The 13,925-nt window shown below is 38.9% G+C and overlaps 2 protein-coding genes across 3 annotated transcripts; both read right to left on the bottom strand.

Moving 5' to 3' along the window:
* Positions 1 to 1,669: 1,669 nt before the first annotated feature.
* Positions 1,670 to 4,619, bottom strand: LOC116266936 (putative UPF0481 protein At3g02645). 2 transcript variants are annotated; one of them, XM_031648450.2, is made up of 2 exons: positions 4,386 to 4,619; positions 1,670 to 3,206 (listed from the first exon to the last, which is right to left on the bottom strand). In XM_031648450.2, the coding sequence occupies exon 2, from the start codon at positions 3,174 to 3,176 to the stop codon at positions 1,740 to 1,742; it is 1,437 nt and encodes a 478-aa protein (XP_031504310.1). In that variant the 5' UTR covers positions 3,177 to 3,206; positions 4,386 to 4,619; the 3' UTR covers positions 1,670 to 1,739. The 2 variants fall into 2 exon arrangements, with proteins under 2 accessions (XP_031504310.1, XP_031504318.1); XM_031648458.2 differs by having other exon boundaries at positions 1,670 to 3,010.
* Positions 4,620 to 8,285: 3,666 nt separating this feature from the next.
* Positions 8,286 to 11,240, bottom strand: LOC126410417 (uncharacterized). Its single transcript, XM_050079800.1, has 2 exons — positions 9,173 to 11,240; positions 8,286 to 8,707 (listed from the first exon to the last, which is right to left on the bottom strand). Exons 1-2 carry the CDS (start codon positions 9,608 to 9,610, stop codon positions 8,414 to 8,416), a joined length of 732 nt encoding a protein of 243 aa, XP_049935757.1. The 5' UTR covers positions 9,611 to 11,240; the 3' UTR covers positions 8,286 to 8,413.
* Between the last annotated feature and the right edge of the window lie 2,685 nt (positions 11,241 to 13,925).

The raw sequence follows: 13,925 nt of genomic DNA, 5'->3' as shown, positions 1-13,925 counted from the left end.
CTATTCATTGCATACCTGCAAGACAACAATTGGTCTCCTGCTAAAAGTTTAACTTTCTATCTCTCTCTGTCTCTCATGATTACATGTAAAATTTCAAGGCAGCAAGATTTTCTCAGTTTTTCATTATAAGCAACCATCCTGTATACGAAACAGTTGCTCTTTTGTTCAGGCTTCTGTGAAAATTTTTAAGGCCCTGAAATGTTCCATCTGTCTCTTGTGTTGTTGTAAATATAATTTGAATATGACAATCTATGTTGTGGATCCAAAATTCTAACTAAGGAAAATGCTTGTCTTGGTCCGCTTGTTTAATTATCATGTGCATGTTGGACAGTATATAGCGCGATCAGTTACCACTATTTATTATAGTTGTTGAGCAGCATTAATATGTATGCGATGTCAGCTATCACTTTATGAAGACAACCATTTCAAAAGGGGTCAATTTGCAAGTCGTCATGTCTGATCAACCCCGCGACCGAGTCAGGCCCGACAGCTGTGGAAGTCAGTTAATTAATACATATTGCCACTGCATTCATGAGATATGCATCTACAGACTGAACAATCCAATCAATGGGAAAGGCAGCAATGGTAGGAGGGAGAACTAATGAGGAAATTGAAGTTTTGGAGGGAATCCTAAGATTCCACAATCACTGTTTCTCTTTCAGCTTAACATGTATCTGTTTCTCCACATTTCTATTCTGTCTGAAGCTAACCTCAGAATGGAAGAAGTTAGCAGGCTGTTCTTCTCGCTTCGATGTGATTTGTTATGGAAAAACCAAGTGCTTCTGCATGCTTTCTTATGCTACCGCAGCTCAATTTGCTAAAAGCCAGGCCTTAAAAAAATTATCCACATTGCGAAGCTACTGGAGTCATCAAGAAATTTCAGCCATTCCTAAGTTGCAAATCTCTCTCAGTCGATTTTTTTTTTTTTCTAGTTGTTATCAATGTACTTATAAAAGCCAAGGTCCTAATGCCTTTTCAGCTTTCAGCTGCCTCGATGGCCAAAAGTTTCGTTTTTCTTCCGTCAATAGATCATATACATGGTGTGCTGTGTATTTTTTTCAGGCAAGTGTTCAAGGATGTTATATTATAGCCTATCTTTGTCTACGGAAATCATTTCAATGGATGATTTTTTCTGACATGTTAACCCTACGAATGTTATTCATATAATTTTAATCCTACAAATTAACTCTTAGACATTATAAGTAAGTCAGTATTTTCAGAAAAATTCAGAATTTGATGATTGATCTAAGGTTTTCCATATCTCAATGGTTATAAAATCTTATCCATATATTGCCTTTAAAGCTTATTCTAAATTGGATCAATAAGTTTGATGTATAAAATTCATGTGGAACACATTTTAAAAGAATCGAAATTTATTTTTCTAAAATGTTATTACTCAATTTTTGGCAATTACTTGCACCTGAACTGCAAAAAGCTAAAAAAACAGAAAAAGATGATGCAGCTGCAGATTATTCATTAAAAAAGAATGGCAGCAACATCTGCTGCAGGCAATCTGGTGGAAATGGAAATCAGACGATTATGAGACACACATCACATGGGTGGTGCTTGAACCCTGGTCACTTAAAAGTTGGTGTTCATTAAATGAACCACGATGCATCCACACACGTTGTGTATCTTTCATTTTTCTAAACTTTTTCTCACTAGCAACTTGAGAGTGGTTAGGCTTCTGCTGATTCCCGATGCTGTCATAGTTTAAGAGATGAGAACATATCAAGTGGCTATGGATCCTTTGGACGCATATAATCCCATACAGAAAAGAAGGATTGAATAAATGTCAAATCCAACAAAACAATGGCCGCAAGTAGGGACACAGCAGCCCATGGGTTTCGGAAGTATTTCCGCTTCAGATATGCTCGCGCAGCATTCCAACCGGAGGCAGCGTATGTCTGCAAGGGATCGTCGATTTCACGGTCTGGACAGTATGGAATGCCAACACCCAAGTTGTTGAAGACTTGGGCAGCTTCCTCGTCACTCCCAAGCATGTTCATCATGATCCCTCGAGAGCACAGTAGGTTCACGTCTTCAGCAGTATCTACTAAACTATCCATGAATCCCACATACGAAACCACCTTTCGATCCTTCCACAACTTTGGGTGCATTATCTCAAAGGCCAGTATGTTCTTGTAGATTGCCGCTGTGTGGTCGTCCACGAGGATAGATGGAAGGGTGAGCACTCCATTTTCGAAGGTAATCTTTAGTCCATTCTGCGGTTCCCTCTTCTTGAACCCAACCCCTGCCTCATGAAACCTCATTGCAGACCGCACATGTGATTTGGGAATTGGCCTACAGCATAGAGCCCTACAGTCCAAGGTGGGGATCGATGTGAGCATAGACTTCAGTTTCCCGCCAGCAACATGTAGCCCTGATAGACATCGCGTACAAACCGGTTTGGTAGACACTTGCGCGGAGGGGGTTGTTTGTTGCATTGGTGCAGTCTCCATTATCAAGCACTTCCTATAAATGTCAAGAATATGCAAATTACGTTCATTAACTGGCAAGTCGAAGAGCCCTAAAGCTTTTTGGAACAGTTCTTTGAGATATGTGTCGTCGTTGATCTCTTTCTTTTCCTCTGTTCCACGCAACTTTCTTAATACAAGGAGTGGGATTTGGTTTTCTAGTATCAGCATGTCCCGTCGAATCACAGTGCCCATAACCACACTATCCCTACTAAAAACAGGATCATCCTGATCCTTGGTATCCGGGTATAATCTAGCACGAAAGAGTTCAAGCATGAAGCACCCATCAAGCAACATCATTCTTAAAAATTTATCGGATGTCCATTGTGTATCAAGATCGTCGTAGCTATCCCTAAGGTCTAGCTCTACGCCTTTCAACGAGCCATCTAAGTCAGAGATTGAAACGCCGCTCCTCTTGAGGATCCTGTAGAGAGCTCTCTCTTTGTGATGCTCCATGGGCTTTAGGTGCTTCCTCCCACGGTGGTAGGGACCAAGGGATGCCATGTGAGGAATGCGGTGCATGGACATACTTTCTGTAATGGAAAGGATATTAGGCCATCTGTAGATGCACTTTTTTTCCAATTTTGATTTATATTCATCAGGATCATAAGATTCATATTCTTTTTCTATGTCAATGACCGTATTGTCCCTGTCCTCTTCCGCCATTATTTCCGTATTTGTGCGGTCAGTCATCACCATGTGGTAAAAGCCAAAGCTGGGAGAGGATACCTAAAGCAAGTAATGAAAAGTTATACGTAAGTGTTCTGTTGGCAAGGCGACAAGGGAGATGAATCCATTTTTGTTGTTGATTCAGCAGCACATTGAGATCTTGGTTTTTTTTATGGGGAATTACTAAAAGCATACATGACATGATGCATAGAACGTAGGATATATATATATATACACACACAAGGAAATAGGAAGATACAGAACCTAATTTATTAGAAATATCGATAATCGTTTAGGCCCTCAATTTTTAAAGGTTAAGTAGAAAATATGGATGTCAATTTATTTTCTCAAGAGATTAAAATACCCACTAAAAGGAGGCTAAGTGTTCTTGTTTAGTGATTAATCTTATTTTGAATTTAATTTCTACCATATGATTTTCTTGGACTGAATGGTCTATATGATTTCCGTTAACACTAGTTTATAAATATTTGGTAGCAATATATATAGTGTGCGTGAGAGAGAGAGAGAGAGAGAGAGAGAGAGAGAGAGATTGAGAAAGAGAGATATTTCAAAATTTCTGTGTCCATGTTTGAGCTGAAAAATCTTCCGGCAGTATTTAATCACGTCTACCAGACGCAATTTCAACGAATGGCTGTGATTGATTGGATAGAGATCGGCATGGCCAAAGTATTTCACCTACTTTATATGAAAATAGATGTAAAGAGAAAGGGGGAGAAAAAGATAGTAATTGGTTAATCCAAGAACACTAGGTCTGGAAGCATGCAAAAGAGGGAAACTGAGGCTTATCAGTGTTTAATGTCCTTTCCTTTTACAAGATTAGAGTAATGACGGGTACTCTTTTCTGTGGCCTAAGACGATATATATGTTCAAAAGATTTTGTACTGAGTTTTTTGCTAATTGGATGTGAATGTGAATTCAAAGTTCATGATTGTGAATAGTTTCTCCAGTGGGGCTGTGCTTCGGCAATAGCTGAAGCAGCCGAGCGGCGTGGCTGCATCGACCATTGTCGACCCAGCGGAGCGGGGCTGGGCGCGTCTGCCATGGTCGATGCAAGCCCAATGGGGCTGGCTGCTTCGGCAACGGTGGAACCATTGTCGAGTGGCACTGCATCCGAAATGGCGGAATACCTTTAACCACACAACCCAGGGAGCATGGCATCATCGAAGATGCAGCCGTGGCCGTGTCTTCGTATTACACAAAAACTTTCGAAATGCTTACCTGGAAAAGTGGCGCCGGTGAAGGAGATAGGGTCGAGACGCTGTCCCTGCAGTTTCCGGTGATGCTTCAAGCTGAATGATAGGGGCTTGAAGAGGAAGGACACAGGAAGAGGTAAAGTGGGATTTGGCAGGAGGAGGATGAGGCGTGGAAAGAAAGAAGAGGAACCCGGGCCTGGTTGCTCTATACTTTTCCTCGCCTTTTAACCTCTTGTTTGCAGGCCACAATTTTGAAGGACCTTTCAGGTCGAATCTTGGGGGAAAGCTAACCGTGATATGGCCATATTATATCTTTAGTTCACATTAAAAAAAAAAAAAAGTTAAAAAAGACAAATAAAATTTAATAAAAAAATTTGTAGAAAATATTTTTTTTTAACAAATTATCAAAATATTTGCGCACGGTGCACACAACTTCAATTTCTTATTGCAGCAGCTTCGAGGAAAAGTTAGTGGTGCGAGCAAGTCAATCTGGTGACCACACGGCATGGAGTGACTTTTATAATAAATGTGTCACCAGATTTGGCTCCCGATCGCTTTCAACGATAAAGAAACGGCTGCTGCACCACCATACAATACATGTACACATGTGGTATAATTCGGTTGAGTGAAGCGCATTTCCGGCCCCGTTTTCGAACCGACTCCAATAAATGAGTTGAGTTTAAATTTTTTTAGTGACTTGTTTGGTTGTTTAGTTGTAGAGTCGAGCTCTAGTTCATTGAACTCCACCAGGCTCACTCCTCTCAGCCAAGAAATCGAGACAGGGAGATCAAACTCTTGAAAAATATTCTTAAAACTCATTAAACAAAATATCATATATCTAATGCTCTTATATTTTAGAAATCAACCAAATTAGGTTCAAAAATTAGTTTCGGCTTCACATATAAATATAAAAATCAGATTCGGATTATGATCAGATCTTGGATTTGTATTCTAATATGACTTTTCCTTGTTTGTATTCAAATCCGAATATAAATTCAAATATGTGAATATTTGCAAAAGCATATATGAGTATTCAGGTATTATGTCTTTTCAGATAAAGACCATTTGCTATCCAACTTACTTTCCCAAGCAGTCCCCGTATTCAGGTATTTTTCATAAAAATTGTACATCGTTTGATGCAGAAGGAATGCGTCAGCTACTGTGGTAAATGACGGGGCTTTAAGGGGACGTTTCTTTGCGTTACTGATTTTACACATCTCTTCTTAAATGTCAATGAAGGTATTATTGATAAAGTCGGCTTTTCAATCTTTATTTTCATTTATTTATTTATTTTGCGCTACTTAAGACCTGCATTTTTCTAATGGTACAAGTTGAGGGCGGAGCTAGGATTTCATTTAGGGACGGGCCAAATAATGCAACCTTAAATTTGGGTAAGCCAAACTGAACCTAAATAAAAAAAATACATTAAACTACTAAATTTTTTTTTATTTTTCTAGTGTAAAATTTTTTTTTCCAGCTAGTTTGGGGCGGGCTACGGCGTACGCGAGCCCTCCCCTCCCTCCGCGTACGCGAGCCCTCCCCTCCCTCCGCCCACTTGTCAGTGCTGCTATCCAAAGCTGACTTGTTTACAATCTAGCCTTCATAGGTGGAGAATCATATCCATGCGCCTCTAGGACTTGTCATTAATTTATATGATATTGGCTTGTCATTAATTTTGTTCGAGTTTTCTTCTTATACGAGGGTCTGCAATCCAGAAATTTGAAACTTTTAATTTATTATGTTGGGACCTAATTTATGTTTGTGACAAGCTGGTACCTAAAAGGGGCGACCCCGGCTCTAGGGGTGCGTGGGCATTTGCCTACAACAGGATCACAAAATTTATTTATTTTTATATTAGTGAATTTCAATAATTTGTTTATTTGGCCGCCGGCTGATTTCAATTATTCTACAGTGACTCCCGTTATCCATCATCCAACTCACTCAAATCGTACGATCCGTAAAACTTTGATTATCCTTAATAAGTTGAAGCCGCTGTTCTTGAAAGATTTTATGCCACAGCATGTAGTTTATTAGCTTGATATAGGGCAATAACGTCTGCCAATGATTCCACTTTTTAGGTTATTAAATGATCATATTATACATGTACAACTGCTTGGATCCTATGTCACCGTGGTACGTCTTAGTGACCCGCGTACCGGTACCGGTATGGCGGTACGCGGTGTTTATAAAAAAAAAAAATGTCTTAAAAAGAGATCTCTTCTCACCCGTCGAGGTCCCTAACCACCGGCTTATATAATCAGCAACAATATTATATGTTAGTTTGCTGTTTCAGATTTTGTCGATACAAGACTAAAGAAGCTTCCATTAACGCTGTGTTCTAAATTTTAAAGTTATAATTCACACTCAAATGTCAAAATTTTGAAGTTTTTATAAGATGCTTATTTTTATGAGATGGTGTTTTGTTGTTTCTTCAAAATTTATAATTTTTTTAATTAAAAATTAACTTTATTGCATAAAATTTACACCGTACTCGTACCATGAATTTCAAAAACGCCATACCAGTACCCGTTTTCCCATATCTGTAGCAGCACCTGTACCCGTACCCGTACCCATGTGACATAGCTTGGATCTTATGTTCTCTTGTACAACCAAATAAATAACCTTGGATTTTTTTATTATTGGGATCAGATGCATAATATATTGCATTCACTTTAATATACAAAAGTTATTGGATCAAAGAACACTTCAACAAACATTGTGAACACCAAAATTCAAATTGTCGATCGAACCCGTAACGCGAAGTTTGCAATCGCAAACATACTATAAGATCAATTTTCACAAAAATGCGATGTAAACTATTGTCGTGTAAACGCCGCATAGAACAGGAGTTGAGGTCGGCGGGAGTTTATGTAGTCAATGAAACTTGAGAAACCCCTCCCCTCTTTCCCGGACATTCGCCGGATGATTTCTACTCTCGAAAACCCCCTTGGAAACTCCGGCCATCGCCGGGGTTTTTTTCTCATCCTAGACTTCCGCTGCACCAGCCACCGGGTACCCGGCCTGGTTGGGCCCGGGTCCGGGCAAAGAAAACAGCCCAGCAAGCCGGGCCCGAGCTTGATGTGCAGCCTGGGTCGGCTCCGCCCGGCCCATTTATAATTAAAAAAATATTTTTTAATTTTTTAAAACTTAATAATATGTATTTTATTATTAAAAATATATTTTATATTACTAAAAAGTTTTTTATAATTAAAAAAATATCTTTTTATTACCAAACGAGCTGGGCCGAGTCCCAGGCTATATTATTAAAAAAAAAATTATAATTAAAAAAATATCTTTTTATCACCAAACGAGGAGCCGGGCCGAGTCCCGAGCTATCGGGCAGGGTTTTACAGGGTCGGCCCGGCCCCACCTGGCCCGTTGCTCTGGTCTAGCCCCACCTGTCTTCCTATTTTTTTCCCTTATAATATTAATTTCTTTTTCAACTTAGGAAATAAGTCTGCAATTTGTCAGGGACCTTTCTTTCACCTTTCCGAAGTGGACTGGGTCCTCCACAAGGACATGTTATGAGCCAACACTAGTATCATTCTTTACTTGTGCAATTATTTTAAGGTTAGTTTTTGTAGGTCATAATTTATTATTCAAATTAGCCTATGTTTCCAAATTTTTCTTTTCGTTGGATTCTTCATTGGGGTTCAGCTTTATTCAACAATCATATAGAAGGGAGAAAGAGAGACTCTCATTTTTACCGACTCACGTGAAATAGGTGTTAAGTATAAATTTTAATAAGAATAGACATGTAACGAGGGCAATGGCTCACATGCACGAGTACAATCGCTGAAGATATGGCGGCATGTCTTACCAAACATGCATTGGGCAATACTTGATGTAACCTGCGCTTCTCCCCTTTATCTTTAACAAACACGAAAATTCGCCGCCCACAGAACATCAATTACGATCAAATAAATTAAGCAACGATCAAACTTCAATTATTTAGAACACTGATGTTCAACAAAGGAACCATGATACACAACATACATGAAATTTAACATCTTCACTTTCCTCTTTAGCAATTCCCGTGCAAGGCTATGGGTATCACTTGTCGTTTTGCACGGCTAACACAGAAAATACGGTCTGAATAAATGTTAAAACCAGTAAAATAATGGCAGCAAGTAGAGACAGAATGGACCACGGGTTGTGGAAGTAGTTTCGCTTCAAATATGCTCTCGCCGCATTCCAATCTGAGGCAACATAAGACTGCAATTGCTTATCGAGTTCATCATCGAGGCAGTTCATAATGTCATCGCCCAACTTGTTGAAGACATTGGCAGCATCCTCGTCACTGCCAAGAAAGTTCTTCATGATCCCTTGAGAGCAGTGTCTATCAAGCTGTCCATGAAGGACACATATGATGTCACCGCATTATTCTCAGTTAGTTTTGGATGCATCCGTTCAAAGGCCATCAAGTTCATGTACATTGCTGCTGTGTTGTCATCTATGTTGACGATTGGAAGAGTAAGCACTCCGTGTTCTTCATCAAAAGTAATTTTTAGCCCGCTATTGGGTTTCGCACTCTTGAACTCAATGCCTGCTTCATGAAACCTCAATGCAGATCGCATGTTTCCCGGTTTGGAAATTTGTTTGCTTAAAATCCTAAAGAACAAGATGGGAATGCCGACGATTATATACTTAATTCCTTTTTCGATGACATGCATGGGAATTAATCGTCGACACTGCAAGCAAACAGACTTGATAAAACCTACAGAAGGCGTTGTCTGTTCTTTCGTTGGCATGGCCATTATCAAGCACTTCCTTCGAATGTCTAAAATGTGTAAACTAGGTCCATCAATTTGAATTTGCCGTGCTCCTACTACGTAGGAGTTCAATTATGAAGCACCCATCAATCAGCATCATCCTTAAAAATGAATCTGATGGCAACTCTGGATCAAGATTGTCGTACCTATCCCTAAGTTCTTGCTCTATGCCTTCTAAGGAGTCAGCGAACCTAGTTAGTGGCACTCTGCGCCTCTTGAGGATCCTGTAGAGAGCTCTCTTTTTGTGATGCTCCATGGGCTGCAGGTGCTCCTCCCCATGGTGGTACGGACCAAGGGATGCCATATGAGGAGTGCGGTGCATGGACATGCTTGATGTCCTGGCAAGGTCGCTAGGCCATTTGTAGATGCACTTTTTTCCCAACTTCAACTCATATTCAGAAGGATCATAAGATTCATATTCTCTTTGTATGTCAGTGACCCAAGTCGCCATAGCAGAGGCAGCATACCTAAAGCACATAACGAAAGGTTACAATCAACATATGCTGTGGGAAAAGGCGCAGGAGAGAATTGTTAGAACAATGAGTAAAACTCAGACTGCTTCCTTGTGATGAAAAAGTCATGTCAGCACTATTTTATTTATAAAGAATGTAACTGACAGTGAGAAAAGCTAAGGCACCATTTGGATGACATAGGATAAAAAAAGAGTTCCAAAAATCAATTTTTTTGTAAAATTCTAGCTATTCAGGTTTAGCTATTGCTTGTAACTTGGTTTTGAGCAATGGTGGAGGCAGAAATTTTAGGCGGATGAGAGGCACTACGTCAAAAATATTTAATAACTTAAGACACACCAATATATATAAAGAAAAAAATAGTTGAAGGCACCCATATGAAAATAAAAGGAAATTTATGGGGATGGCCAGCCGATATGTGACTTTGAGTTTTTACTCCCAGGTCAAAATTTATTTTAATTTTTGGTAGATATACAGGGATGCTGATTCCGATCATCATGAATTGACACCTTAGGGTTGAATTCTATAAATTTTAATGAAAATTTAAACTTATTTAAAAAAGAACAAGGTAAAAGACTAAAAATTTGTCCCGTATTGGTGAGGACCAGTACACTCGTATAAGCAGCGGTATTGATAATACAGCGGCGGTTGAAACCATTGAGTTTGGAGTTTGGAGAAAGAAAAGCTGGTCCAATTGTGCCTATGACCGACTTAAAGAGACAGGCAACACCAGGGCGAGTTCTCTGTGTAGTACTAAAGGCAGCCATTTAAGGCCAAGCTCGAGGGAAAGGATGAATATGGTGACATATACCGAACCATCAACCAGTTTCAATGTCCATCCTCATCAGATGGATCGGACCTGGTATGTCCAATCATTGTTTTGGCCGGAAACTTTCTGCGGCAGGGTAGGCCCTCCCAACCCTTTTATGGTTAAAAAATGGTACGTACAATCACCTAATGCAGTTTATCCCAAACCACTTAAGAGCCCAAGAAAGTTTTCATGGAATTCTGATGAAATTAAGTGAAAATACGAAAACATAAGTATTTTCTTAAAAAAAAAAATAACCTTCAGGATTTGGAAACTAAAATCAACCGGCCACCTCTATGACTTGATGGTTGCTTTTTTTTGTGTTATGTGGTTAAAACCATCATAAAAGATATATCTCCTAACTAAAAACTGTGGTCAAGTAATTGGTTGTCGTTCATAAGATTCAACACTTAAAACCAATACAACCATCCGGAACATTTCAGCTTAATTGGCCTTGCTTCCATAGTGGCTGGAATATCCATCAATCCATATGTTTTACATTCAACAATTACGATGCGACTCATGCTCCATCGGAACTGGGTGCATCACGCCATCGCCGATGCAGCCCAATGGGGCTGGCTGCTGTTTGCTTCCAATTGTGGAACCATTGTTCCATTTCTACAAAAAAAAACTAAGGAATAACAAGAAATCCCCGGTACAAAAACAAAATAAAAGGTAGTAACAAAGGTTGTTGCATACCTGCAGAAAAAGACCGCAAAAGAAAGTTACTGGAAAGCCCTATTATATAAGACCTTTAGAAATGCTTACCGGAGAAAGTGCCGCTTGTGGAGGGGAAAGGGGCGACACAATGTTCCGGCTGCTTCCACTGTTTTTTCAAGTCAAGTGGTAGAGGCTATATATAGAATTGCCCTTCCTTTTTTGCTATACAGTTCACCTATATAGATAGACGTCCAATGCAAAGTTGTTGAGGGATGGTCCACCGACATTTATTAGAAAAAACGCCTAATGGATATAAAAGTGGGTCATTGGATTTGAGTTTTTGGTGTAGAATTAAGACTTATATATGTGAGGAGATAATTTGAAGAGGCCAAAACTCCTCTCTATTCCCTCCTTCCCTCCGGTATAGAGTTGGTTGGAGACTTTGGCAGGGAGTGGTACACCCATTCAGTAGAGTGTCAGACTTCTATCATTTGTAGTTTAGAGAAATAACATCTACATAAATTAAACTGATGACTCACCTTCCACCAACAAGGCTCAAAGAGGCATATATGTAGTTTAGAAGAATAACATCCACATAAGGGAAGGGTGGGCTGGCAGGGGCTATAGCTCCACCTCACATTTTGAAAAAAATAAATTTGTACTTATATTTTTGAAAATTCTTAATTTGTCTAATATAATAATTCCAAAACATATTATTCGGCTTTTGTACAAATTTTGAAAATACTATTCAGCCCTCTTAAAAAATAATTGCTTGCTCTGCCCTTGACTAATACTCTTTCCTAGTGGTAATTGAGATAAGAAGAATCTTTGGTGGCGTGTATCCATAATTTAGTACTACTGAGGTGAAGAACTCGAGTGCATAAATATCATGGATCCAATATTGGAAAATGCTCACACAAAGAATTAAATTGCCTTGGTCCGCTCTTTAATTATCCAATGATTGATTGCTGTGCTGGGAGGTAAACTCCCCACTTTATTGCAAAAAAATGTTATTTACAAGAAGTATTAGGGGATGCCAAGTAAACACAAACAGCAAAACCATCACCCCTCACAAAGCAAAAAAGAGACAATCTAAGCCAAAAAAACAAATAAGCAATATTTACCCGTCATCGTAACGTCCATCTTGCTGACCATAGAGCAAGAGCTGTTGACCTCCATCCACTGAAGGGAGGTCATCATCCACACTAGTTCTTTCATAACACTTTTTTTTCATAACACTTTTTGAATAGGACACATCTAGCGTGAATGTATGCGCCCTTCAATCATGGCCTGTAATCTATGTTTCCAACAGTTATTAGAGGATATGATCGTGAGTCTTCTTAAGCTGTCCATCTTCTTACCTAGCCAAAGCTCAAGCAGGTGCATTTCAGCAGCATCCCCCCCCCCCCTCCCAAATTGTGAGTCATTTTACTTTTCGATGTGTAAGCTCCAACATCCCTATCCCACTAGCCTGCAACCACTATTAACCTTAAGTTAAATCTTCTGTGTACAACATGGAGAGTATGATCGTCTTTATGTATTTTCACTCTCTTACTGTAGAAAATACCAGTGAACCACCAGATTTGAATCAGTTGCCAATCTTTCACATGCCAAAAGATTGCTTCAGCCACCTTTTCTCTTGCCTTCCAAATCTGATTCCTAATGCTATCAATGGATGGGTGTTACCATTTGGTTGGTATCCACCAAAGTTGTCATACTACAATATGGAACATTACACGCCAATATTTACTTATCCATATTTGTGGAAACTTAACCTGGTACCAGTATTTAAAAGTGCCGTAACTAAAACCGCTATCAGTTACCACTATTTATTACGGTTTGTTGTGCAACATTAATATGTGATGTCAGCTATTTATGAAGACAACAATTTAAGGAGACAGGTTAATAAATTTGTAGCCTAAATTTTGCAAGTGGTTATGTCTGATCAGGCTTACTATACTCGACTTTTTCAAAAAGTTAACTCGTTTATACTCGACTTTTTCAAAAAGTTGACTCGTTTATACTGGACTCGACTTGCAAACCGCTATTTTATATAATATTGCCAAAACCTGTTCACTAAATCACTGGTATTAACGTTTAGGGAAAAAACAAATTTTACCAGTCACACTAGTTAATGCTTACACAAGTTAAATGAGTTAATGCTTACATGAGTTAAGGCTAAACAAGTTAAATGGGTTAAACGAGTCTAGTTCAAGCTCTATTTTGTGCAGTTGAGTCGAGCTTTAGCTTACTATAAGGAGCTCGACTCGAGTTCAAGCCGAGCTCGCACTCAGTTTTTTGATCGAGCACCAGCTGGCCAAACTCAGGCTCTACTCGCCTTGTGTGCTGCCCTGTTAGATGTCTGTTGTGCACAGTGCACAGCCTTTAAGAAAAAGCCAACGTACCCATGACCCACTTTTATTTTGTTTTTACCCCACTTTTAGGGGTATTTGACGTGCATGCTAATTTTACCCTAAAATTAATTGCTAATTTTACTTTTTCATACAATCTAACTTTACATGTATGTTCTTAAGAATGTGTTATTGATAAACTTATACTAAGGTAATCAATTTTTTAGTTTAATGATGTTTTGATAGTGATCATAAAATGGAAGGTTCTTATAACATCTAAATATTAATAGTCGAAAAATCAATCGTTTTCATCAAAACAACTTGAACTAAAACATGTTTTATGTTAAATCAGTATCCGCAAATATACTAGAAATGTTCATATTTTGTTTAAATGATTTTCTAACAAGATTTTAGAAGGTTTGGTTGGTGTCCCGGGCCTAAATGGTTTGGAATATACATTTCCATACTATATATACTATTAAATGTCAGACCACCTTGGTAAGA

Source organism: Nymphaea colorata, chromosome 1 (assembly GCF_008831285.2).
Source record: "Nymphaea colorata isolate Beijing-Zhang1983 chromosome 1, ASM883128v2, whole genome shotgun sequence".
NCBI classification, from domain to species: Eukaryota; Viridiplantae; Streptophyta; class Magnoliopsida; order Nymphaeales; family Nymphaeaceae; genus Nymphaea; species Nymphaea colorata.
The sequence above is the reverse complement of the archived record's forward strand: the minus strand, read 5'-3'. Positions and strand labels throughout refer to the sequence as shown.

What these genes read in the sequence shown, in the direction of transcription:
- LOC116266936 (XM_031648450.2), bottom strand. Translation starts at nt 3,176, where the DNA reads ATGGTGATGACTGACCGCACAAATACGGAAATAATGGCGGAAGAGGAC.
- LOC126410417 (XM_050079800.1), bottom strand. Translation starts at nt 9,610, where the DNA reads ATGTGCTTTAGGTATGCTGCCTCTGCTATGGCGACTTGGGTCACTGAC. An exon ending in GTAGTAGGAGCACGGCAAAT is followed by an intron (nt 8,708 to 9,172) that starts TCAAATTGATGG and finishes CTTCATGGACAG; the next exon opens with CTTGATAGACACTGCTCTCA.